The 27,868-nt window shown below is 42.4% G+C and overlaps 2 protein-coding genes across 5 annotated transcripts in view; both read right to left on the reverse strand.

The window, feature by feature from the left end:
• The window catches only part of fmnl3 (formin-like 3), a 40,978-nt gene extending 39,366 nt beyond the window's left edge, over positions 1-1,612 (reverse strand). Inside the window, 1 exon segment of the mRNA XM_042099420.1 lies at positions 1,060-1,612. Within this exon segment, the coding sequence (XP_041955354.1) occupies positions 1,060-1,173 (114 nt within the window). The 5' untranslated portion in view covers positions 1,174-1,612.
• Positions 1,613-2,210: 598 nt separating this feature from the next.
• Positions 2,211-27,037, reverse strand: esyt1a (extended synaptotagmin-like protein 1a). 4 transcript variants are annotated; one of them, XR_006032802.1, is made up of 32 exons: positions 26,488-27,037; positions 23,645-23,686; positions 20,946-21,080; positions 20,674-20,747; positions 20,386-20,458; positions 20,165-20,254; positions 20,002-20,057; positions 19,395-19,515; positions 18,738-18,914; positions 17,445-17,527; positions 16,483-16,531; positions 15,947-16,036; positions 12,031-12,132; positions 11,715-11,786; positions 10,917-11,003; positions 10,512-10,661; positions 7,823-8,005; positions 7,298-7,468; positions 6,980-7,062; positions 6,826-6,874; positions 6,618-6,707; positions 6,216-6,311; positions 5,578-5,649; positions 5,341-5,427; positions 5,078-5,224; positions 4,734-4,879; positions 4,495-4,596; positions 4,113-4,244; positions 3,907-4,012; positions 3,580-3,629; positions 2,746-3,482; positions 2,211-2,457 (listed from the first exon to the last, which is right to left on the reverse strand). XR_006032802.1 is itself a non-coding variant. In XM_042097919.1 (31 exons), the coding sequence occupies exons 1-31, from the start codon at positions 26,839-26,841 to the stop codon at positions 3,455-3,457; spliced, it is 3,297 nt and encodes a 1,098-aa protein (XP_041953853.1). In that variant the 5' UTR covers positions 26,842-27,037; the 3' UTR covers positions 2,211-3,454. The 4 variants fall into 4 exon arrangements, 3 of the variants coding, with proteins under 3 accessions (XP_041953853.1, XP_041953854.1, XP_041953855.1); XM_042097919.1 differs by having other exon boundaries at positions 2,211-3,482; XM_042097920.1 differs by lacking the exons at positions 3,580-3,629; positions 3,907-4,012; positions 4,113-4,244 and having other exon boundaries at positions 2,211-3,482; positions 4,560-4,596.
• Positions 27,038-27,868: the final 831 nt, after the last annotated feature.

The following is a 27,868-nucleotide window of genomic DNA, read 5'->3' on the forward strand; positions in this document are numbered from 1 at the left end:
GGCACAGACATCTCATCCAGTAGGATACGGAAGCATTGCATTAAAACTGTCTGTTGCGCGACTAATGGTTGCTTAAAGTGCAGAAACATTCTGATAGGATATTTCGTCAACTCGTTTAGACTATTTGGTGTAAGCTTAAAGACAGACTCGTATCCGATGACAAGTACGCATGTCTCCCTGTATGTGTTGATTTATGTTAATGGTGGGTGTTGACTGTGTACACTGCATAACAAAGCTATCCGATAATGAGCTTGCGTTATGGGTTACAAGTTACGAAGATGGAGCGGAGAAGGCGTGGCTCCCCTCTGCGAGTCCCGACTCCGAGCGTAGGAGTTTTGGGGGAATTCAGAAAATGTTGCGTTGAACAGATGAAAACAGATTTATTGTAAATCGTGGATATTTCAGTTTCACACACCGTTAGGACAACATCCTATGTTAGTTCTGGCCGTTCGCCTCCTGGTTGATTTATCTGCCACCTTAGCGGCTCGGTAATGCGTTCATCAGCAAGCTACATTTTTTGCTCAAAGCCGCGGGTAGGGGTTGACTTTTTTGGAAACAAAAGAATGGCCGGGGAGGGAGAAATACAGGCATGGGGGTGGAACTTCTTTGCCAATTCAAGATATCACACGGGCCAAATAATTACAGGGGCAAAAAGGAAAAGTGATACCACACATTTTCTGGTGTTTCCACATCTATGACGCGCACATATGTGGTTACTGTACTGATATATTGCTGTTGTCAATCATAGGTTACCCTCTCTGTCCACTTCAAAGAGAAAATTAATGTCAACGATTAATCCAGGGAACGTGACATGTTAAGTCTAATGAGCTACACTAAGAATAAATGGGCTGAAATTGCTCGCTCAGTTTTCTATTAGACTGTGTTTAAATAAATGGTCGTATATTTCAGTCATTTTGATCTAGTCATAATAGTACAATTACAAATTGGGTTATTCGTATCAGTTTCTTTCAAAAGCTCAAAACGCTTTCAAAACGTACGTTATATATCAAACATTCTTGTAAATGAGGAGAGAAAAAATACAATGATCTTGTAACTTACCAAAACTAATGCAAATCTCTCCTCTAGCTCCATTGGATCGGGCATGGGGACTTTCAGTGGCATTATGTGATGCTTCATTTCAGACTGTCCATCAACACTCTCAATATTCCCCATGGTTAAGCAAAATGACAGCTCAGTCCAAGAGAAATAATTCAATGTTTCTTCTTTTTGGATTGCTCTCAACACGCGTAACGATAAATGTTACATTCCAGATGTTGTCAATTCACATGACAAATAGCAAACTCAGCTACTGCAAAACCACACACTGCCTAACACTCGCGCTGTATCTTGCATTAATTGATCAACTGTTGAATTTTGCATCTGTTGCACGCCATTGAAACAAACTGTATCAGTCCAAAAGCTATGAAGTATCGATCTGTTTCTTCTCCATAAGTATTGAGTCGGAGCTGCGCAGCCAATCCATTTCTTTCTGTAAATCCAACTGATTGAGGCGAACTTCAAACTACTTTGATACAAAACTTTACAGTGTAGGCCTACTACGAGTCTCCATTCATTATTATAGTAGGATCCCGAATAAGACTCCTCGATTTCGTATCCACTCAGGCAAAAGTGTAGAGTATTGTCCCACCCATTTTAAAGAAGTCCTCCTCATTGAGGGGGTGACTTTTTCGTCATGCAACACATCGTTTGCCTCAGTGAGAGAGATGGATGGATCATTACGTTTAAAACAGCCCATTATCGCTGCCTGCTGGTTTGCTACTGCAATAGCATGACCAATCAGGAATCTCAACTATTTACATAGGATGTCACTACTGGCTGCCGGCTAAAAAACATTATACTAGCCTATTTAGGCCCAGTAATGTTACTCTAATGACTGAACGAGTTGAAAATTGCGCAGCTAAATGTCTTTCACAAGCTACTGACAAGACATCAATTCGTTTTTTTTTCTGACTAAGGCTTGCTTTTCTCTTCCCCAGAACGCCAGTGTCAACAAAGCTTAATGCATGTAAACAGCCCATGAGATGGGCCACAAAAGTAAACATGTCTTCTGAGGGCTGTTTATTAATGTAGGTTGTGTTGGCATTATGAATCATAGTGAAGTTTTGTCTTCATGTTCTTTGGCGGTGGCTACCTTTTACAAGCTATACCATAGAGTGAATATGCAGTGGTAAGCATTAAAACAAACTCAATTTAAAGTGCAAACAAGGTTTATTCAATCAGCTGCAAGATTCATGATAAAGAGTAAACCATACTATCACTGTCATTCCAATATCACCCATTCCCTTTCTGACTAAAAATAGCATTTCTTTCCCCACCCATTTTCGTGCAAAACACAGTTTCTTTCAAGCTGGTGTTCAGTCCCTTACAAGTTGGCACTGGAAGGCTGCCTTTAGAACAACTAGAGCATAATATACATCATAGCACACTACTGCCTCCCTTAGCCAGGGAAACAGAACAAAGCACAGTGATTCAGACCTTTCTGATATGAAGGTTGCTGAGGTGACGGAGACATTTATAACACTGTATGACAACGCCTCAGCTGCTATGCAAATATCTTAAAGTAATAACAAAGTTCCTTCATTTCAAAATAAAAAAAAAAAACATTCAAACAGAGTTTTCAGTTAAGACTGCACATTCCTGCAATGGAGAAGGCATAAAAGTGTAAACATTCAAACAGTACCAAGGAACGACAAAAAGCAACTCAAAATAATTATAATCTACTACTAAACTGCTGTGTGCTACTGGAGAAGCCATGATGTTGAATCTTTCATTGCATAATGTCGATCCACATGCCATGTCTGCATGGTCTGCTCTCTTGGACACAAATATTCATGGTCTGTGTAACTACAAAAGCTGAGGAATATATTGTGTCTGTCGGAGTTTGGTGGTGGTGATCATTATTTTAAAACAAAAATAGTTATCTTTGGTTTTGAATTGATGAGAATTGTAATTACACATTCTATGAATATGCTTGTACCGTGATGTACAATGTACCGACGTATTTGGTTAATGTGCACTTATGACAGGGTGCGCTATCTGGAACACCTGACCATATGAATGAAGTAGTTGTCACATTGTACATGGAAATACTGACAGGGTTAAGTCTATCCATTTATCTTTAGGCTTCACCCCAGGATGACTGATTGTAAAAAAATTGTGTCGTAAATCAATCTAAAGGTATTTTGCATAGTGCAAATGCAATGCAATACCCCTTTAGTTGTTTCCTCGTGATTGATAGTAAACAAAATTCTTGTGCAAGCAAACAGAAGGTATTGATTTGATATGATACCTGTGATCAGTGATTACACTATTTGAATGCTACACACAATCTCAAAGCTACAAAAGTGACATTTGCATCACACAGCAGAAGCTTGGCGGAAGGTGAAGCAGGAGGGCAGAGACGTTAAAGGCATCAAGTCCTCTCCTATACCCATCAGGTGGCCTCCTCCGTCAAGTCATACCTGGGAAGAACAGAGCACAAATAGCAACAGGAAGAGACCAGATGTATTTGCACAGATGCTTTATAAAAACAACCATGGGCGGAACTGGTGAACATACCACTGAGTGACCCCTGAGTTGAGGTCAACTTGGTCCAGATCAAGCTGCAACTACAGGAGAAAAAACAGAACAAATAACTGTTCATGTCAAAATTCGAGGAAATTATAGCTTTAGCAAAGTTCTACCAGGAAGACCGATTCTACATTCGGACGATATCCTTCTTCTTGTGTAACTGAATTTTGCTGTAAATCCAATTCAGGATTCAAATTCTGTCATTATATTCATGCTGCCATTCTGTGTGGTATTATTAGAGTTACTGACAGAAAAGTTTTGCCTCACAACACTAATTAACGATTTGTCCTTCAAAACTAAACAGGTTTCTCTCACTTTTCCGATGAGCTCCTTCTCACGACTCATGAAGGAAACACTGTGTTTGACCGACAGGTCCAGTCTTCTCTGTGTGGCCTCCTCCAGTGAAAGGTCAAAGTCAAACCTAACAGGGTAAACAAACGTGATGGTAAATTTAGCCTTTGGGCCAAGCTAACACACATCATTATCTTCCCAAGCATGTTATTATTCCCCCCTAACCTTACCTCTCTTTGAACTCTGGGTTGAGCTCTTTCTTCTTGACACTTGTCTTGCGCTTGGTGTTCCTGCTTTTGTCTGGGAGAAGGATGAGGGAGACGTAAGGGTCAGACCCGTCTTTGGCGCTGGCAGGCAGGTTTCTGTCCACAAACAAACAAGCCACGCAGGAGTGTTTACAATCTGGCGGCAGACAGTCCAGTCCACACAAATTGAACGCTGCAAGTGTTTTCCAAGAGGAATGCAGTCAGCTAAACTGTTCAAGGGTCAAGTTCTTAAAGCAGTTCACTGACTGTTAACAGCCTTTCAGTGTTACATTCAAACAGTGAGTGAGGTAAAAAAAAAACAACACCTGGGGCTCAGGTGTCCTCAGAGCTGTCAGACATACAGTACCTGCAGGCGTGGACCGTGATGGCCAATCGGCTCTCTTCAGAAGAGTAGACAATAGAGAGCTTCACCTGTCCCTGGCCTCCAGCTCCACCCACACTATCTTCTCTAGAGACAGAAACACACACACACACACACACAAAACACACGCACACACGCACGCATACACACACAGACAATATCATTATAGTTGTCTCTTTGCAGTATTTGAAGAAAGAACAGAGCCCATTCTGTGTGACACTCACTCATTGCTGGGCACAGCTCTATGCCTAAGATTAGCTGCCATGTCTGAATCTCTACTGGGAATGAGGTGATCTTCCACTGCCTCGTCACAGTCTGTCACCTCATCTCCATTCGACTTGAGGCACTCCACCAGCTTTGAGTCCAATAACTGATGGACCAACACACAAGGCAGTATTATTAACGACAGAGAAAACTCTATTTGACATTTGAGAAATGTAACTGATGGACTTTAGGGGACAGTTTTGAGAATAAAACTATTGTATGGCTGTGTGATTGCTGATAACTAGCTTAAAAACTATGTGCTGAAATGTTAAATCACTGCACTGTGTCGCTGTTGCTAAGTCACCTTGACTTCGGCCCTCAGTAAGATCTCACTCTCTGGGAGAGCGCCATCTAGAGGCAGCCAGCGGTCCAGCACCAGGTCCGGCTCGGCCAGCACTTCCCTCAGGGGCAGCAGCAGGGCGCCCAGAGCCTGACCCCAGCTGTGAGAAAGCTGCACAGAGAACGCACATTCAGGCACTAGAACTGTCTGTCATAGCCAGTACAAATCAACAACATGGCACAAGCTGATTTTGGGATTTGTTTTTTTATATGTTTTAATTTCCTGACCTTCACTGTGAGGATGTCCTTTCTAGGGTCACGAACCAGGAACTGAAAGGCTTCATCCCACTGTGGAGAGGTAGAACGATCGCAAATCTACGGGAAAGAAAACATGAATATGCACAAATCATACGAGACCCACAAATTTCACATTTCATTTTGGTAGCCCACTCTTTATGACAGACTTGAGGGATGTGCCACACCAAGGACACCGGTAGGCACATGGAAATGGACAGGAAGTCCCACCTTAGTCCGGTTGGAGACGCCCTCCAGTGAGATCTCTGCCCCGACCTTGGGCTCGTTACCACTCTTCTTCAGCTAGGGCCACAGATAACATGGTACAGAAAACGAACCAATTAGTGAAGCCACCCTCCCCATACATACTGAACACAAAAGTACAATTTAGCTGTTTATTCTGTTTTTGTAAGTGTGAGATGTGAGTGCATCCTGTGTAAGTGTGAGATGTGAGGGTATCCTGTGTAAGTGTGAGATGTGAGTGCATCCTGTGTAAGTGTGAGATGTGAGGGTATCCTGTGTAAGTGTGAGATGTGAGGGTGTCCTGTGTAAGTGTGAGATGTGAGTGCATCCTGTGTAAGTGTGAGATGTGAGGGTATCCTGTGTAAGTGTGAGATGTGAGGGTATCCTGTGTGAGATGTGAGGGTGTCCTGTGTAAGTGTGGGATGTGAGTGTGTCCTGTGTAAGTGTGAGATGTGAGGGTGTCCTGTGTAAGTGTGGGATGTGAGTGTGTCCTGTGTAAGTGTGGGATGTGAGTGTGTCCTGTGTAAGTGTGAGATGTGAGGGTGTCCTGTGTAAGTGTGAGATGTGAGTGTATCCTGTGTAAGTGTGAGATGTGAGGATGTCCTGTCTGTATGCACTGCACTCACCGGCAGGCCATGGGCCCTCTCCACGTAGACAAAGAGCAGAGCTGCAGAGGGGATTGTCTTATTCTGATACACCTGCTGGGACTGAAGCTGCAGGATCTAACAGCACACACGAGAGGCCATTAATTACACTGTTCAACTGCAAAACAGTGCCTGCCAACCAACTAAAGAGCCAATATAAAGCACAACATTTCATGTTATTATACATAAATTGTAAAATAATATGCCGCTCTTATGAATTTGTTTGCGAATTAAATGACATGAGACAGTACAGGACATGATCAATCAAATAAATGGGACTGATGAACAGTTGTGCTGTCCCTGTGTACACACAGATGCATTAGCACATAATAGGTGTTTCTGTGAGCACTCAGACAACGCAGTGCTGACAGCAGCAGGGCTAACCTGGTCAAGCCTCGTCGGATCTGTTACTCTGGGCAACCACTCCATTACCAGGTGAACTCGGCCCGTCTTGACATCATTCAGAGTGTACCACTGCAGGGTTGGTATGAAATCATGACACAAACGCACAGAATACAGAATTATTCACATTAAAAAACTTCAGCGTTATCTTATTTTTTATGATTCAGAGCTGCCCTGATAATGTTCTCACCTGATCAGTATACTGTGAGTTGATAAGGTCTCTGAGATTAATCTTGAATCTGCAATGGGATTTTGGAAAGAAGCTGTCACATCTACACAGAACCCCTCCGTCTACACAGAGAAGACCTCAAAAGCCTTCTAACACCTTTGTCTCCTTTCCGTACCTGCCAAGGAAGTCATCCTGGTCAAAGTCCTTATCGAACAACTCAAATTGCACCTCTTGTCCCGGGAGCTGGGTCAGGATCACCTGTGAGGCACCAGAGGGAGGGCCAGACAGGAGAGACTTAATTATATGGAGTCATTACAGCAGAGAGGATCTCTACAGGGGGAGGCCTGCTCCCACAGGCTGAATTAGAGGCTAGAAGAGCACAGTGAAAGGAAAAAAAATAAATGTGTATCTATAAATAGATGAAAGCCGTTGCTCCTGCCGAGCGTCCCTGAGGAGCAGCAGGCCTTGGTGGATCTGGAGCGTGTACACTTACCTCATACATCTCGTTCCACGTGGGGCTGAGGTTCTCTTTGATCACATGACTCTTGTAGGTCACGCCGCCCACGCGGACCTTGACGTAGGGGTCGCTCTTCCCCTTCCTGCCCATGAAGCTGTCCTTGGCCACGAGGCTCTCGGCCTCCACCAGACGGATCCTCAAGACGCCCTGCAGGACACGGAGGAGATGAGCGGAGTGGGGGCGAGAGCATCTCAGTGTTTATGTCAACATAGAGATGGGACGAGACCAAGAGATAAACAGGATAGGCTCAGCAACTGACAACAGAGCGTGCTTGCAAACAGCATTGCAAGGACATGCTTTTTGCAAGAAACACTAACTGATCTAATCTCATGTCCGTTAGGCTGCAACTGTATATCAGATATAGTTGATTTACAGACAGTTGTACAGGCTGAACTTGTTTGATGAGTTCTCACAAAGACTCTAGTTATGAAGTCAACATTAGAAGAGCAAACACACAAATGTTGTCTGTTGAAGAGGGGACTCTGCCCTGGAGGGACACACCTCTGTGGCAAAACCTGCATCTGGGCTGGTGTTTTGGGGCCGCGTCACACACGGGTTGGGGGACAGGCTGGAGCTCCCTGGGGCCCCCTCTGATGTCACGCCCCCTTCACCTTGGCCGGACCCAGGGGACATGGGACATGGGGAGACAGGGCTGGGAATGGCATCTTCATCCAGCCAAAGCAACTGAGGAACACACATGCACACACACAAAAATGATAAAGGGACACATAGAACATATTAAAGTCAGTAAGAGAGATGTATTTGATGTGTCTGAAGCAGACCCTTTTGTCATTATGAAAATAATTAGAGTGCATGAAAATGCACTCTACTGTTATCCAATTTCTTATTATTATTTTCCGTGTTTAATGAGGCTTCAACCGTTTAATGTAGAAACTTCATTCAAACTATGTTACGTAGGTCTAACTTAGGACTGGTGTGCAAAGTATTTTTCAACTTTGTAACTTTTATACTTTTTAAACTATTACTTAAAAACTACTAAAAATGTCCCCATAGACTTAACATTGGCCTTTATGACATCACAATAGGGTTATCAAGCAATTAGAATCCTATGCCAGGTGTTCCGGCCACCTACAGCAACTGTCTGTCTCAGGCTTCAAGCAATTTACAATCTGGCTCTCTTCAGACTACATATCCTGTTCAACTGTTTCCTCTGCACAAAACTGTTCCTCAGTACAATAATTCACTTTTAAATAATTTAACCATTTAAACTACTCAGCTATTTAACTGTTCAGCCATTCCAACTGTCAGTTATCATACACTATGCCTCCAGCCAACTATATTAAACCATCATCTACCTAGCAGCCAGCATAGCAACCTAGCTACCAGAGCCGGACAGTAACGGAGTACATTTACTTGAGTACAATTTTGAGGGATCTGTACTTTACTCGAGTATCATTTTTGGGGAGTACTCATGACTTTACTCAAGTACATTTGAGAGGCAAATATTGTACTCTTTACTCCACTACATTTCTATCCATAACCGTGAGTACCCGTTACTTCTTCTAAAAAAAAAGGAAAAAAGAAAAATCTCGGAAACCCTTAATTTGTTGTTTCCCTCTCAAACGTGATTGGATTGTGCAGGCACCACTGATTGGGACAGCCTATCAGCAATCACCTTCAGCTTTCCGCCAAAGTCAACTCCATGGTCAGATTTAGATAAGAGACGAAACCATGGCGAAACAATGCATGAAGACGCAGCAGGTCCATCCCGGGAATGTGCCAACCTGTGGCCCCACCTCGCCAGACTATTTAAATTTTCTGAACAAGTTAATGATAGTTTTTGCTTCAAGTGTTTCAATTACAAGATAGTATTTTGTATTTGAAATACGTATTTTAAAAACATGTATTAGAAATATTGCCTATCCCTGGCAACATGGTAAAAAGATAAAAATGACTTGATTTTACTTTCAATTCCTTTTACATTCTCCTAACATTTTTCATAACTCCATGTAGGATGTTTCTGTACATAAATGTAAGCACTGTGGCAGTAGTAATGCAATATTTAGAAAATGTAGGCTTACTCTTGTACTCTTGATACTCAAGTACTTTTAAAAACAAGTACTTCAGTACTTTTACTTAAGTAGACTTTACTTAAGTAGACATTTACTTTTACTTCAGTACTTTTACTTAAGTAGACATTTGACTGTTGCTTGAGTTCTTTTACTTGTACTTGAGTAAAATTTAGCAAAGGGTATCTCTACTTTTACTCAAGTAATGAAGCTGTGTACTCTGTCCGCCTCTGCTAGCAACAGCCTAGCATCCACCTCAAGTACCCTAGCAACAGCCTAGCAACTAAGCTATGTAACATGGTTAGCAACCATGTCAAATATGCTAGCAACAGCCTAGCAACCACTTCCACAGTTACAACCTAGCAACCAACATAGCAACCAATGAGTTTAACCTAGCAACTAGCATAGCAACCACCACATCTAAGCTAGCAACAGCCTAGCAACCACCTCAACTACCGTAGCAACAGCATAGCAACCATGATAAATACCCTAGCAACAGCCTAGCAACCACTTTTATGATGACAACCTAGCAACCAACATAGCAACCAACATGATTACCCTAGCAACCAGCATAGCAACCAGCATAACTACCCTAGCAACACCCTAGCAACCATATGATTTACCCTAGCAACAACCTAGCAACCAGCACAAAGTCAACCTACCAACACTATTGTAACTATATCTGCATTATTTGTTTTTACTCTGATATTTTTTTTATTGATATGATATATTACATCCTATTTTTTGCATTTTCATGCACTCGTAATTCCCTGGAATTACATTTTCTAGTTATCACCTGTTATGTGGTGATAACGGTGGTTTTCACAAGCAGGAAAATATGCAGAATAACAGAATGTATTATGTTACTGCTGTACTGCTGTGTAAGAGCTTGTTTCAAAATTAAACTGCATGTGTGTTATGATATATTCTGCAATATACGTACTGTACCTCACCTCTTATTAATATTAGACTACCATTGATAAATACTAACTAACAAGCGATGCCCTCATTACAGTCACATAATGTTGTGACAGAATTCACACCACAGTGACAATTTTTGTTTAGCCTGTGGCTGACAGAGATCACATCCTGTTGTGAATGTGTGAAGCCCCGCAGTGTGAATGTGTCTGAGGCAGTGGACTGAGTGACCGTCCACTCACCCTCAGCACAGCTTTGAGGTAGAGCCGGCTGGCTTGGCCTGAGTTCTCCAGCTGGAACCACTGGTCCATGGTGAGCTCTGGGGTGACCAGCAGCCGGGCCAGAGGAATGGTCACGCTGCCCAGGGACACGGACCGGTCGTCGTCCTTCACCTGAGAGAGAGAGAGAGGGACACAGAGACAGCAGGGGAGAGAGAGAGAGAGAGGGACACAGAGACAGCAGGAGAGCGGAGGGGTCAGAGAATTCCACAAATGTGGAGACAACTGAGCAAACGCAAATGGAAAGAGACTGAGTCTAGACATCAGGTCTCTGAGTTGATCTGCTTTGACCTGGTGACTAAGCACATCAGTTACTCTGAGCAGTGACACTGAAGGTGGCGGGCAGATTGGCAGAATACTTGTGCAGACCTGAATGTCCATGTCCTGTCTGAGAGGGTCCTGGATGAAGAGGGTGAAGGCCTCCTCCCATACAGGGCTGGTGGTGCCGTACATAGTCTGAGTGGAGCACATTACATTTGTTTACATCAGACACAATGTTTGTGTTTGTGTTCCACATGCACACAATGAAAAAGTATTTGTTGCTAACAACTACCTCTGCACTACTATCTCTGAGAAGGAGAACATATATTTCTTTAGAGGTTTCAAAAGGCTAGCATGGTTAAATATTTTAAAAATCATTACTAATCGCAGCAACGTTAAAGGAACCGTATGTAAGAAATGTATTTCAAGTAATCATAAAATGGCCCTGATATGTCATTAAGACATATTGTAAACATAAACATTAAGAAATCATGTTCATTTAAAATACTTATATCACTGACAACAGTAGTCTGGCCAGGATATTGTCATTTAAAAAGTGAAGTTACAGCCCTCAACTGATGTTGATGTTGTGTTTTGTCATGTCATGTTGTGTTTTGGCCTGATGTGCCACCCTCTACCTATCTTCTAATCACAAAGTCAGTAGTGTTTCGGCATCCGGGTTGGCAACCTCGAGTCAGGGGGGAGGGGGAGGGGATACACCACTCTACAGTAATTTGAAAGTGATTGCAGTACCAGTTTTGTCCACAATCTTACATATGGTTCCTTTAACACCCTCATAGAGTAAAATCTAGCAGAGCAAAACAGTGTGGCAACACATGACATTTCATGTATCATGTTAGCCCATGTTGACATATGAGAGCTGACGAGTGTTAGTGGACGACTGACCCGGCTCTCTCGAGTGGTGTCCTGCACAGACAGCTGCACAATGGGGCTGGGCTCCTTACTGCCTTTCTTCATCTGTGACAACACATCTGAGTCAACACAAACATAACACACAGACAACCAAGACCTCACAGTCTTACACTACACCTCTCTCTCTCTCATTCTCTCTCTCTCTCTCTCTCTCACACACACACACACATACAAACACACAAACACACACACACACACACACTCGATTTCTCTCTCTCTCTGTCATTATACCTGTGAGAAAGAGAGACAGGATGCAGCTGGCTCAGACAGGAAGTAGATAATGACTCACCGGTAGGTCCTGGGCCCGGTCCAGATACACCACCAGAATAGCTGCAGAGGGGGGCTCTGCCGTCTTGCTGGATATGGTGAGGTTTTGGTTCCTCCTCAGCACCTGCACATAGCAAACAGTCAGCCATCACATAACTCCACCTCAGCCTCCTGCTGTGACCGCTTCTCTCAGGCTTCCCAGAGCACTTCCCTCAGGGTGAGTGATGAGGGGAGGCCAGCAGGGGGAGGGAGCAGGGGATCCCCTGAATACCCATCACCATCCCCACCCAAGCACATGATGTTCCCTGTAAGAATGGAGAGACTGCTACCAGTAGCCATGCAGAGTTTTACTAGCCCAAGATCATTAGCACCAAAGAAGCGAAAGGCACCTCCACCCCCTCGCCCTCCCCCTCCCCGTTTAGAAGGATCTCTTAAGCAGCAGCAACCTCTTAGTTCATTTTCTCAGCCGGCATATAGCATGGAATGTGCAGTGGAAAATACAGATGGCAGCAGCAGGGGACAATTATATGATGACTGTATTGCATGATATTCTCAGGGTCCCTGCAATATAAATGGTACTGACAGTAGTTTTGAGAACATGCCGGGACCCAGTAAGCCCATGACATTCTCTATTCCTGTATTGACAAGAAATAGAACACAAATGCATCGAGCTTATAGGGTAAACCAGTCCAATCTCCTACCCGTACCACATCAACCTCAGATTTCCCCCATGGATCATATTTCCCCAACACTTACAGCAAAACTAGCACTCCTAAATATCAGATCTCTTTCAAACAAATCATTCTTAATTTATGATCTAATTTGCACACACAACCTTGATTTTTTACTTTTAACTGAGACATGGTTAGATCAAGCAAACAGTGCTGCTACTCTCATCAAATCAGCTCCCCCAAACTTCAGTTTCTTGAGTGCTACCAGAGCAAATAAAAGAGGTGGAGGGATAGCCACAATTTTCAAGACGTCTTTTCAGTGCAATCGGTGACTTTACTTCATTTGAATATCTGTGTGCATGCATTAAGTCTTCTCCTCAGATTTTATTACTGACAATTTACAGGCCTCCAAAACATTCAGCTAAAGTTTTTCTTGAAGAGCTAGGTGAACTGCTATCAGTTGTTTGCATAGAGTTTGACTGTCTTATTATATCAGGGGATCTGAACTTGCATGTGGATAATCCTGAAAACAATTATGCCAAGGAATTCATTGCACTAATCGATACTTTCTCCCTAACACAGCGTGTACAGGGGCTAACACACTCTCTCGGCCATACCCTTGACCTTGTTATCACAAAGGGTCTCGATGTCTCTACAGCTGTTAAAGACCTGGCCTTATCTGATCATTTCTGCGTGTTCTTTGATGTGTCTATGTCCCCACACACTCAAAACACAGCTATGATGGTAAAAAGGAGAATCATAAATGATCAGACAAGTGCTCTCTTTGAGCAAGCACTTTCACTAAAGTCAAGTCAACTGTCAGACTCTGAAGACTTATTTGATCACTTTAATGCAAAAATGGCAAACATTATGGATGACATTGCTCCATTACAATTCAAGAAAGTTAAGGACAAACAGAAAGCACCATGGAGGCAAAATCCAGCAGTTAAACTTCTAAAAAGAGAGTGTAGGAAGACTGAAAGAAAATGGCGTAAATACAAACTTCAGATCCACTATGAAATCCATAAAGAGATGCTCCGCACATATAACTCTGAAATATGCAAAGCAAGACAGTCTTTCTTTTCTAACATTATCAATAGAAGTTCAAATAACACTTGTATTCTATTTTCAACTGTTGATAAGTTAACAAATCCCCCCTCACAATTAGCACCTGAACTTCTCTCAACTAATAAATGCAATGAGTTTTCATCTTTTTTTAAAGGTAAAATTGACAAAATCAGACTCAACATATCTGCTCAATTACAAATTCAACAACCTGAACTTCCAGCAACAAACAGAGGGAAACTAAACTTGATGTCAGAGTTCAGCTTGATAGACTACGAAACACTTGAAAAAAACGGTACAGAATCTCAGCTCTTCCACATGTGTCTTAGACACTCTGCCTACCAATTTCTTCAAAACTGTTTTTCACCTCATAGCGGCGGATGTCCTTCAAATTGTAAATGTATCACTGCTGTCTGGCACCTTTCCTAAGTCACTGAAAACAGCTGTTGTAAAGCCACTTCTCAAGAAGAATAACCTGGATGCCTCCATGCTAAACAATTACAGGCCCATATCCAATCTACCTTTTATTGGCAAAATTATTGAAAAAGTAGTCTTTAATCAATTAACCACCTTCCTAACATCAAATGGGTATTTTGATTACTTTCAGTCTGGTTTTCGGGCAAATCACAGTACTGAAACAGCTCTCATTAAAGTTTCCAATGACATACACCTCAACACAGATTCAGGTAAAACATCAGTCCTAGTGCTACTGGACCTTAGTGCAGCATTTGATACTGTTGATCACAATATTCTACTACACAGACTAGAACACTGGGTTGGATTTACAGGCATAGTTATCAGCTGGCTAAAATCATATCTACAAGAAAAGAGCTTCTTTGTTGCCATCGGAAACTCTACCTCAACACCAACGTCCTTGACCTGTGGTGTTCCCCAGGGGTCGATCTTGGGGCCACTATTATTCAACCTCTATATGCTCCCACTTGGACAAATCATTCAAAATAATTTGATTTCATATCATAGCTATGCAGATGACACACAAATTTACTTAGCTCTTTCACCAAACGACTATGGTCCTCTTGAATCTATGTGTCAGTGTATAGAACAAATCAACACCTGGATGTCTCAAAAATTTCTTCAGCTGAACAAAGAAAAAACTGAAGTAATTATATTTGGTAAAAATGAGGAAAGACTTAGGGTTGCCACTCTCCTTGACACAAAAGGGTTGAAGGCAAAGGATACTGTTAAAAATCTTGGTGTATTAATTGACAGTGATCTAAATTTCAACAGCCACATGAAAGCGATAACTAAATCAGCTTTTTACCACCTCAAAAATATTGCCAAACTCAGAGGGCTGATGTCAAAACATGACTTAGAAAAACTCATTCGTGCATTTATCTCCAGCAGGGTTGATTACTGCAATGGACTGTTCACAGGCCTTCCTAAAAAGACTATTAAACAGCTTCAGGTGATACAAAATGCAGCAGCTAGGACTCTAACAAAAACTAAAAGAACTGACCACATTACTCCAATTCTTAAGTCCTTGCACTGGCTTCCAGTAAGTCACAGAATTGACTTTAAAGCACTATTGCTTGTTTATAAATCAGTAAATGGAGCAGGACCTAAATACTTGTCAGACATGCTTCAGCAGTACACACCTTCTCGTCCTCTCAGGTCCCAGGTGAAAAACCTGCTAGTAAAACCTACAGTTAGAACTAAACATGGTGAAGCAGCTTTTAGCTGTGGAACCAACTTTCGGATGACATTAAAAAGGCCCCAACTGTAGCCAGTTTTAAATCTAGACTTAAGACCAAACTGTTCTCAGATGCTTTCTGCTAACTGTGCCGAGTTACAAATTCTGAATCTGCCTTGATAATTATTCTACTTTGTCTTTTATTACTTTTTTTACTACTTTTGCCTTTGTTTTTGCTTACTAATTATTCTTTATTTTTAAATGATTTTACCTTGTGTTTTATGTTTTCTTTTTATTATGATCTTTACCTTTTAACTATTCTTTGACTATATTGCCCTTCTATGCTTTTATTTGTTATTATTGTTTGGTTTTGTTTATGTAAAGCACATTGAATGACCTCTGTGTATGAAATGTGCTATATAAATAAACTTGACTTGACTGACTTGACTTGACTTGACAGGAAGTAGTGACCAGAGCTGGGCAGAGCTGTCTGGAGAGGGAGTTAAGTCATTTATACTGGCTGTGTGCTGTGTGCCGATCACGATGCTCACCTCACTCAGGCGCTCAGCAGAGGGCAGCAGAGAGAGCCACTCCAAACGTAGGTGGACCTGCCCTGAGGGAGCGTCCTTCAGAGTGAACCACTGTGGAACAGCAAACACAAACATACATACAAACATACACAAATGAATATACGTGCACACACACACATAGACGCACACACAAACACAAGCACATAAACATACATATATACGCAAATGGATATACGTGAACACACACACACACACACACACACACACACACACACAAGCACACACATACACACACACACACACACACATACACACAAGCACACACACACACAAGCACACAAACACAAACACATTGAAATATGAATACCTACTTTAGGTAGGTAAATCATTATTTTTATTAGCATAAAGTAACGTGCAAATGAGCAAACAAAAACACTGTGCCCTACATCCTGATCCACCTACACAAGAGGCCAGTTTAACAGGACAAATAGTTTTTGTTTGCACTGCTAAGGAGTAGCCTACGGGAGAGTAAAACCAATCTGCAAGACTCAGCTCACCTCATCCAAAAGTCTTGCTTTCCTTACTATGTCCAAATCCAGCTTGACCCTGAGAAACAAAATAAAATAATGATCAATAAAGATTACGCAATGAAACCACACACCAGATTGAGCCATACAGCCAAAGAGAATGTAGCTACAGCGCTAACAGGATTAAAAGAATCAAGTTCACATTTCTACCATTAAGTAAGCAAATACTAAGCTCCCCTGGAAACACAATTCGGTATCGAATTAAAATGACAGCATAGTTCTTTTTTATGGTTGAAAGAGGACATGTTTGTAGATGGACCCAAGTGTAGTTTAGACATGCGTTTCCTTTCTTTTGGGCCTCCCTACACAGGAACTCATGTTTCAAATCCACAAAGGGAGAAATAATGGCAACAATACAAATGACTATGTAAAGGCCAGTATTTCCTATTTTTCTTTTAAAAATTCAAATAATATAAATGTCAATATTCAAAGATGTTAACAAAGTCAACAATATGTTAAAGCTCCAAGAGTGAACTCCCCATAATATTTGGATATTTGTAAAAATGCTGAATGCCAGTTACAGGTGAGATACTCTGGATAATGAAACAGTGTGACATAAACACTCAGTAAACCAAAGTATTGCTTTGGTTTACAAATTAACTTAAAGTATTTTTCTAAGAACTGTGCCTTCAACCATGTCTCTGTTTGGGTTAACAGTGGTAACCTAGCACTACCATCACAAGACCACTATATTCCTCAGTGGATGGTCCTAGACAGAACATGTGGGTCACAGCACCCTCAGAGAATGTCATAAAATGCTCCCTTTGTTGATGATCTAAAGGCGATGGGAATATCATGGCCTCCAGTTTGATCATCTAACAAAGCCTGATTCAGTTCTATGGCTAATGTGCCGCTCAGCTTGGAGCCTGTGGTCCAAAGCAGTCAAAAGCACGGCTCTGAGGGTGATCACATATGGATTCAGTGGGAAGTACCTCCCCAGGAAGTCATCCTGGTCAGGGTCTTTGTCAAACACCTCCACCTCCAACTCCTGTCCAGGCACTTCATGGACAATGACCTGACAAGCCACAAATACACATGGGGGGGGGGGGCACACCAGCACATAAACAGACAGATACAGAAATAGACCGATGAAGAGATGAGAAGTTTATGGTTATGAAATGATCAGTGGGAGAGAAATCATCAAAGTCAGCTAAGCCCACTCTGCATGATAGTCTTGTGTGATAAGCAAAGACAAGTTAGCTTCTTTGCAGAGAAGGTCAAGCCATGAGATGAGGCTTTAGCCATTCTTTTTCTCAGAAGAATGTTTCCTACACCCGCTGGGTTTCATAATTCATATGATCAGGGCATGAGATGTCATAGTCACATCCTGTTATTTCTGAAGTTGTGATCCTGCTAGCAATTGCCCAACAACCGTTTTGAAATAGTCTCAACAAAATATGCTTTTTGAGATCTAGTGTCTCTAAATCGGCTCTGCAATACATCAGCAAAAAAACATCAACGTCCCTTTAAATGAATAAACATTTTTAGATACAACAGATTAGTGGCATTATGAAAAACATTAAAATAATAATGCTGATATGTTAAAACGAATCTAATTGTGTCACATGTGTGCCATTCAGATGATAACCAAAAGCAATACACTTGCAGCATCTCTTTGTGCTTTAAATAGAACTGTAAACCCATGACTCAAAACATTACTGAAATCAAAGGGGCAGTGAATACAGTGGAGTAGTGTGCATTTCAGAACAACACACTGAAGTACAGAATTATGCACACCAGGAAATGGCAGTGCAACACAGGGTTAGTGGAATTTCTTTGAACCGTCAGAGATGTTGGAACTTTACATGTGTATTTTCACATTCAAATACTTTTTTGTTCTAGGCCAAAGGTTGCAATTTCAAAATGTTGTTGCAGTGTATCGGCATTCTTGTGTTTGGCTCAGTAGCCTGTTTATCTGACTGTTCTGAGGTCAGAGGGTTTTCTTTTCACACTTGTCACAGGATTGTCTTGGAATACACTGGAATGAGTGTTTGTGCTATTTAATGGCACATCACAGATGCAAGAGAAACATGAAACACATAACTGTATCATATCTGAATGATGACATTTTACTACTTCAAACACTAACCTCAAACTCTAGATTCAGTGAATAAAAAACAAAGTGTTGGCCAACCATATTTGCTCGCTATGACTCACTTGCATTGGAAAGCACATATCCCAATGACTGCAGCCTTGAGACTAGAAAACCCATAAATCTCTCTCACCTCATACATCTCGCGCCACTGGGGGTTGAGGTTGTTGTCCACATAATGGGAGGTGAAGGTCTGGGTGCCCACCCTGAGCACAGCGTAGGGGTCCGACTTCCCCGCCAGCACGCCCTTGATGTAGTTGTCCTTAGCGGCCAGGTTCTCAGCCTCCAGGAGATGGATGCGCACAATCCCCTATCAGAGCCCATCCACAGAAACAAACACACACACACACACACACACACACACACACACACACACACACACACACACATACACACACACACACACACACACACACACACACACACACACACACACACACAGACTGAGCAGCCAATACAGTATCATTAATCACAAATCCATAACACTTCAAACGTACTTCGGAGGTCTTAAGTGAAGCACACAATGATAGAAGAACCCACAAATAGATGCTGACCGCTTTGCTACATGTCATATTTTTTTTTCAGCAGATTTGTCAGTATTTACTTATATGACTTTAGGTTGTATTTCATATAATCAAATTTCAGTACTTGCTCCACTGACCTCTGCGGTGGGTTCTGCTAGCAACACAACACATTCAGCAACACTCAGCCGTAATAATATTTGCCATGGTCTGTCTCACAGAGGAGGTGGCTCATTGACCCCTCTCTGAGTATTGAGTGGATGGGTTACCCGTGGGAGAGGGGAGCGGAGCTGCGCAACGTGCAGGTCGGCCACCAGGGGGACAGTGAGGCGATTCGGTAGGACCAGGAAGGAGGCGATAGTATCCATTATCATAGTATCCGACATAGCACTGAAAATGAATGCAAGGGTTGCATTTTGTGGACAAGAAATGGAAAACACACCGTTGGACAGACACAGAGACATTGACATACACACATAACAACATACTGATTTTGCAATGCAGAGGGCAGCATGGGGTAACTGGTAACTGGTGATTTGCCCACAAATCAGGAATCTCGGGTGGGAAAGGTGGGAAACTGGGACTGTTCCTGTTTGAGGTAACAGAAGCATGATGTGAAATGGCATTCCAAACATAAATGGCAAGTTGCCACTAATCAAACAGTGGGACTTTTCCACCATATTGTGGAAAACCATGCTTCTCATCCACTCAAAAAGAGCTTGTCAAAGAACTGTAAATCATGCCACCCATTCTTAATGTTTAGCCCACAGAGAGATAAACAAAGGGATCAGTAGGGCTAATCCATTAGGATGGTCTCAGCACGCTGGGTATGGAGCACAAGGAAGGCCTTCCAGAAGCCGGGAAAAATGCACTCACTTCAGCCCAGGGATGTCCAGCAGATTGGTTAGCCCAGTCCAGTTGATATCAAGCTTCTGTAAGAATAGAGCACCAGAGAGTGAGAAAGATGGCCCCGCTAGCCATTAGCTTGTGTTCAGACATAAAGCACTGCGGCCAAAGGAACAAGTGTGGACTGACTCACAGGCCTCCGGATAAAGAACATGGTGATGGCGCCTACTAGAGGAACATCCCCAATCAGAGGCTCTAGGATCACCCTCAGCTTGCCATGGAGCTGGTGGGAGATGAAAGGAACAGAGAGAGAGAGAGAGAGAGAGAGAGAGAGAGAGAGAGAGAGAGGACATAAGCAAACAAATGGGATGAAACATTAAACCTAAAGATAACGGTATAGCTTGAGTTGTTCACCTGTATGCCCTTGACTCCTGCTTTGCAAAAGTACTTCTTCACCTCCACGTTGATCTCCACATCTCCGGCAAAGCTGTGCAGTGCAAAAAGGGGATAAAGTAATAAGGGTCCAGTTGTCACTTCCTCTAGTATACTCTTATACATTTTCAAAGTGAAAATGTTCAAGTGGTCCTTGGCCAGAACCTAGTGGTATTTGGGGGGGCCTTGTCGTGGAAAAGTTTGGGAACCCCTGCTCTAGTACACTGTCTTGTGCATTGAGCCCAACTAAACTAAGCATAAGAGATGTACCTGATGTAGAGGTCCAGCATCACCTGCCGTTTGCCATGTTCTGTGTGGGCCTTCACACCCACCACTTTCATGGCCTGGAGGCACAGTTCACTTTTACAAAGATGAAGATGTGTACAACATGCCACTAATAGAACTGAATCATTATATATGGGGGGGGGGGTCTCACAATGCATGTTTGGGTTAGTAGAAATATGACACTTTAGTTAATGAATTTCATAGTAAAATAAAACCTAGTAAAAGCTTTTCCCGAACAGTGTGTAGGTCAGTTCTACCTTGTCTCCGAAATCAATCTTGGTGAAGCTGAGGGTCTGCAGGCAGGCGCTGGAGGCTCTGATGGAGGGGGCGATGGTCTCCACCAGCAGCTTCTCCAGATACTGCCCAATGAAAGGCCAGGCCTGCTGGATAATCTGCAACTCAACAAGCATGCAGGCACAGGAAGAGACAATAAGAAGGCTTGAAGGTGTTCTTAGTCCATCAGTCATCAGAGGGTAGCTATGTACTCTATGTGTCTCAGTCAACTTTGACACAGTGAATATCGCTGTATGTGTAGGTGCTATTTCTTAATGGTTGTTTTGAGTCTTATATTTGTCATGGTATATAACAAAGGTAATTCTTAAATAAGGAAATCAAAAGACAATTGAATGAATAACATTACAACAAAAAGATTACTAACAAAAACACTTGGTAATGAAGAAATTTGAAAGAATTCGACTTGTGTCAATACCAGTGATACTACAAAAATGACAACTGAATAGAGGTTTGCCTGACATGCCTAACCATACGCTGAGTACAAACCACTGTGGGCAGGAACTACAATGAACTGTCAGTATGACATGTTGACTGGTCTCACGCAAGAGCAACACTGTGCCCCAACCTACAGACCTGTTTCCTGTTTCTGATGAATGCAAAAAAGGTCAGGGGAGGTAAAAGGAGGGATTACAGCTGACCACAGAACAAAGTGGCAGGCCTGGGGGCAGGGACGTACACATAGTGATGGCTTTGAATAAGCCTGAGTAACGCATATGGACCCTTTCAAGAGAGTTCCATTATCAGCATCATAGTTGGCCCCACAAGGCTTCTGTTTTAACATTCCATATGTTATCTTAATGCAGAGGAAGTAGATTGGGGCCCAAATAGAACGTTCAAGCATTGTTTTTGTTTTTATTGTTGAAAGGGTCCATATGCGGAGAGCTAGAGAGTAGCCCTACTTGGCCGACGAGGCATGTACAGCCAGGCAGTCAACGGCCGTCGGATGGACGGCTGTTCACGTCCCTGCTTGGGGGAGTATAACAGTGTGCCATCAGCCAGCTTAACATGATAATGAATGTAATGTTTTTTGGTAAAATTGGGGGCAGAGATCTCTTTATATTGAGGTCTTTGGGCACATTCAGTAACTTTTGTATTTACCCATACATAGAATAGAATGACCCAGAGCCTTGACCTATTCTAATTTCTATGGTGGTGCAGGCCAAATGTCATCACGACACATTTTAGCAACATTCCACAGACTCACAAAAACAGACTGACACATAAAAGCAACAGCTTAAAAACAATGTGCATATTCAGGACAGCATGTCCACCGTGCCCCTAATCTCATAGAGACACAGTGAACTCAGTTACCACTACTTGTTTATGCGACATCCATGATGAACTATGAAAAGGGGTATGGAAAAACAATAATCATAAAACATTTAAAAAAGAACTGCATCAGGACCTGGAGCTTTTGAAAAATACCTTTTCAACAAAAATGTCTTATCTGCATAACCTATACATCATCCACAACTTTACCACAGGATATGAAAGTATACCATTGAATTCATCACCTCAGCGAGTGTTGTCAGGGTGTGAAGTTTAAAACAGAGGTGTTAACACACCAAAACTGTCTAGCTCACCAAGGAGGAAGACAAACATTACTTTCAGGTTGGGAGGGCTTCAAATAGCTCATGCTCATGCAGCATGATAAATGTCCTTCTTCTTGATTCTCTCCCAGCATAATTACCTTGATCTTGGTGTATACACACTATTATGTGGAATCTGAGCAGTGCTTTATGGTAAGTTTACATTATGTGGAGTCTTAGCAGTGCTTTATGGTAAGTTTACATTATTGTTCTGTTCCAGGTAGAGTCAAAGAGCTGCTGTCCCCTGGAATCTCTCTGCACCTATACATTTTCTGTCAAGGTCATGACAGAATGGCTTGGACCTTTGAGGGTGTGTGTGTGTGTATGTGTGTGTGTGTGTGTATGTGTGTGTGTGTGTGTGTGTGTGTGTGTGTGTGTGTGTGTGTGTGTGTGTGTGTGTGTGTGTGTGTGTGTAAGCTGAGGCAGAGGGAGATGAGCACTGCATCCACCGTGTGACTCAGGAAGTGTGCCAGGGGAAGCATGTGCAAGAGCAGCCCTGACCAAACCCTGCTGACTAGGCCGCCACAATCTCAGCTTTGTCTGTGACTTTACGTCCTGCAACAGCAGCCATGTGCCATTAGCGCTCAGACCTGCGAGCCTCAGATACCCTAGCAACAGCAGGCCTCAGTCTATTACACTAACAAAGCTGCCACACATTAGGGGTATGTATGTGTGTGTGTGTGTGTGTGTGTGTGTGTGTGTGTGTGTGTGTGCGTGTGTGTGCGCGCGCGCATTCGTTGTGTGTGTGTGTGTGTGTTTATTTTATTTTATTTTTTAACTAATGGAGAGCATGGTGAAAAAGCCTTGCATGCATACATATTGTTGCTCTCCACGTCTAAGCCAAATGTAAACCTCAGACAGAACAGATCAGAGGACACAGTGCAACAGAGAGTTCAATATGAAACACCTACTTCCCCCGAGGTGAAGGGCTCCCCTCTTCATGTTCTTCACTAATAAAAATGGTGTACATACAGGTGTGTGTGTGTGTGTGTGTGTGTGTGTGTAGGTAAGGGGTGTGTGGCTCTGTCTCCGCTATCTATACTGTTACTGTATAATGTTATTGTAAGACTCACCTTGTTGACCCATTCAACCTTCTCCACATCAGGGAAATTAACCTGTTAACAAACAAGACAGTAATACTTGGATTACTTTTAGCAGGTCAGTGTCGTTAAGTTGTTGTTAATGACATAACAGAGACATAGCTGGGGTGGGGTGGGGTGTTTCAAACAGTAAACAAACTCTGTGGAGGAAGATATTACTAACAAAAGTACACAAAAGTAAACAAGCACTGTGGAGGGCAGTCTCAGCAGATGTAGCGTTTTCTTTGCTTACATTTTGTAAATTATATATTTGAGCCCTTTCAGACCATTATAGGATGTGTGGGGGGCTGAATAGTTTCCTTCACTTCAGCTGCAGGCCGTGCGCAACAGACAGATGCAGCAGGACACCAGTGTTTCCCACAGAATTGAATTATATTTGTGGTGGTAGGTTTGCAGAATTAACTTGGATGCAAAAGTTTTTAACAAATTAGTGCAGCGGGGTTATGATGCTAACCAGATTTAAGCACAACTTAGCCAGTCGTCTTCTATGCTTTGCAGGATTGTTAATGTTCATGTGCATGTAGGTGTAAACGTGCATGTAGGTTCGACAGAGAGATACAAGGAGAGTCTGTGCAAAGGTGCACATAGCTATACAATGAGAGAATTCCATCCAATTTAAATAGTACAACATGGAAAACAACATGGAAAATCATTGTGTGGTGGTCAATGTTGATATTGTGGTGGGCCGCCACAAATAAGTTAATGTATGGGAAACACTGGGATACGGCTTCAGTCTGAAGAGTTGAAACTTTATTTTGATGATTACCAGTTCAAACTGTGCAGTTTGCTTCACAAACTCAGTCACCACCTTCTCTCTTCCATTCATCTGTTTTCTCTCTCTTACTCTTGCTATGCACCCTGAGTTGTTTTCAAAGCCACACCACTTTTATAACAAGACATGCTATTTGGATGCTATTTTGCTGACTTTAAGTTTGTTTACTATATAAGATATATCTAAGACTACAGTATCTGATAGTGGTTGCAAGCTCACACTAAAAAGATCCACAAATTGTGAAAAAGACCTGCTACTTCCACCAAGCTAGCTACGCCCCTGAATAATCTCTTGTACCCTCAAGTGATCTTCAAACCCACAGCCACGAGATCAGAACTTCAATTGCACATCCCCCTGTCCCATCACATGGATCAAGATAATGTGTTTGAGTGTGTGATATCCTGTTTACACTCACAACCCCATCATATGAGCCTGGTTTGTAGAAGAGGAAGACAGATAAACTACCACACTGACTCATAACATGATCTTAACTGGTGCTTTGCCAGCAGGAAGGGTTGTGGTCTTACACAAGAGATGCTTTAAATGTTTAATGCGTTAAACATTATGGTGTAGTATACTATAACTGTGACATAAATAAACTTTCCGTTTTTGGAAAGCATGCATAGATCTTTTAGGACTAATAATAACAAAATATAATAGCTATAGCCTGTTGTGACAACCACAGCTGGCTATAACTATTTGTTATTCTTTAAATACAAATTGACAGCTCATCAACATCAAGGTAGTATTACATCCATTTAATTACTTATCAATCTGATATATTGTGCAGTGCACACAACATCCAACTGTACTGTAGATAGGCTCTGTATTAGGCCACTTTAAAAAAGAAAGATCAACATTAATGTGAATGAAGAGAAAGAGGCTGACACAAATAGGGTCCCATAACATGCTTACATTTGTCACACCCTTATCTTTGTAGCTTGTAAACTCATAGTTTCCTATGGACACTGTAAGATACCTGTAAGCCTGTATCCACTGAGACCTATTGTTTCCAGGAATGTTTATTCTCAACTATGCCCAGAATGAATCAGATCCAGACTCAGACTAACTTCAGAGATCTCAGGAAAATAATGTCCAAATATAGACAGGGCTGGACTGACTGTGGAATGTGGCGAGCTTAATGAGGGTGAGAGACCGCGAGACAGACCGAGGGAGAGACCGAGGGCTCTGTGGGTGAGGGAGCTATGAAGCAAGCAGCCGTCCTCGAGTTTGCTACCTAAATGTTCTTCACTACACATGTGTGTCTGTGTGTGTGTGTGTGTGTGTGTGTGTGAGGCGCCGTGTCGGATGATTTAATTGTTCAATTTGGGCAGAAAAAGTACGGGATTATCTGAGTGGTGAAGAAAGACATGAACTTAAGACCTACTAAAGAGGATCGTGACATGCTGTGGGCCCATAATAGCTTGACACATCTAATCCCAAAACAGGCTAAGCCTCAGATGCAGTGCTAGTCCTACTAGTGATCCAGAGAAGCAACATAAGAGAACTCTGGCTGAGCAACAAAACACGGACGACTACTGTCAGAAAACCATTCCCAGTGTCTAATGCTAAGGTGGTTGAAGGAATGCCAAGATTGTAGACTAGAGGTTGGTGGTTTGGATCTAAACCATCTTCAGACATAGCTTCATCTATTGAATAGGCAATGGCAATGAAAAGAAAGAAACCAAACCGCTGACAAACGTGAAAGTTCAAGGTCACATTTAACTACTAAACACCATATTTTCCATGCAATGTCATGCAGTCAGCTTTGCTCCACTGCTGCTCTGAAATGCAGTCATAACACTGTCATACTGATTTTCTGTCTTGATATATAATTTTGACACCAAGAATAGGTATCATTATTCTGCAAGTTAGACATACATCGTCCAAAATAAATGGTTATATTTACCACCAGTTAATGCGCATTTTAAATAAAACGAGCGCACGGTGAGTGGCGCTGTCAGAGCCAGATGTTGTACAGCTGTTGTCGCCGCTAGCCAGGATCAGACAGTCAAAATATTGCAAACAAAACGAAAAACCTTACCCATGACGGCAAATCGCGTTTACTCCTAAAAACCCGTGTGGTGGTGAAGTCTTGCTCGTTTTCCAGCAGATACATGGCGGATTGCAATCGAGAGTGTTTTCCATCTCTGCCGTGCTTCCATCCCATGTAGATGACAAGACCGAACAAGACTATACTAATACTGAATCCGAAGTAACCCGCAAGGTACACGGGCAATAACGCACCCAGGCACTTTCCGAAAGACCAAAGAACCGAGACAGCATGCTCTCCCGGACGACTGGGCTGCATTTCCTCTGGCGGGGCCGAGTCCGCAGCCTCTGAATCGGTACCAGCACTCCCTCCATCACCAGATGGCATCGGTAAGTCTTTCTCCATGAAGCCCCTACTACCTACTGTTGCCGCAGTGTCAACTAGAGCCGGAACCGATTCGGCTCACTACTTTAAAATAGACTATACCGTTTTCAAGGAAACGCACACGGCTGAATGCTTACGGAGTCATACCACCGCACAGCTCCAGGGGTTTGGTCAGGAACAGGCAACAGGGCGGCATGTGGGCACTTGCCAGGCAACCCCTGTAGGATCTTAATTTTCAGACTCAAAACAACGGGGCGTGTTTTGTTTCAAGCCCGGATCCTTGCTTACAGACTTCAACACTACAAAAGGTCATATTTCCATCGGACATTTACCCATTATATATTTGTGCAATGCACATGTTAGTTTACACATATTATGTTTACAAATGAAATTCGCCATTTTTGCTGATAATGCACACAGAAAAGGAGGAAACACATTTCTTGTTTTAAGTTGGTCTATATATTTTCACAAATGGAACTGCCCATTGAGTAGGCTAGAAAAGATTACAGTCGGTAACATTAGCCTTTTGTCTGTGAGCATGAATTGTTAACATGAATAGTTTGCTCTCAGTTCCTATACAATGACCAAATGAAGAAAGTTGTGTTTGCTCATATCCACATGTGACAACTAGACAGCAGCCAACCAGCTTTGGATTTAAACCTGGCAAACAGCCAGCCCCATGGGCAATGCCTTAGGGCACACTAGAGTACACAAGAATGGCACGGCACAATTTATTATGCATTTGTGCATAATGCAGAAGTGGTTTTAACAGCATCAGTGTGGTAAGCAATGGTGGGACCAGCTGGAGAGTTTCATTTCTGCCTAGCCTTCCTTATCCAGCTGGGTATTAATTTTGCAACATGGACTGTGTGTGTGTGTGTGTGTGTGTGTGTGTGTGTGTGTGTGCCTAATTGGAGGTAATGTTGGGCTTACTCAGTTATTGTAAAAATAACTGCATAAATCAAGTTATTTTTCTGTATAAATGATTTACTGTATAAATCCAGTTATTTTCCCACATGGGGTTAAAAGCTCTGTTACAGATCCAATG

This window comes from Alosa sapidissima, chromosome 7 (genome assembly GCF_018492685.1).
Source record: "Alosa sapidissima isolate fAloSap1 chromosome 7, fAloSap1.pri, whole genome shotgun sequence".
In the NCBI taxonomy this organism is placed as follows: Eukaryota; Metazoa; Chordata; class Actinopteri; order Clupeiformes; family Clupeidae; genus Alosa; species Alosa sapidissima.

Coding starts and splice junctions, on each gene's coding strand:
- esyt1a (XM_042097919.1), bottom strand. CDS start 26,841: ATGGAGAAAGACTTACCGATGCCATCTGGTGATGGAGGGAGTGCTGGT. Junction 11,787..12,030: donor ACCGGGCCCAGGACCTACCG/GTGAGTCATTAT, acceptor GTGTTGTCACAG/ATGAAGAAAGGCAGTAAGGA. Junction 4,013..4,112: donor AACCCAGAGTTCAAAGAGAG/GTAAGGTTAGGG, acceptor TTACCCTGTTAG/GTTTGACTTTGACCTTTCAC.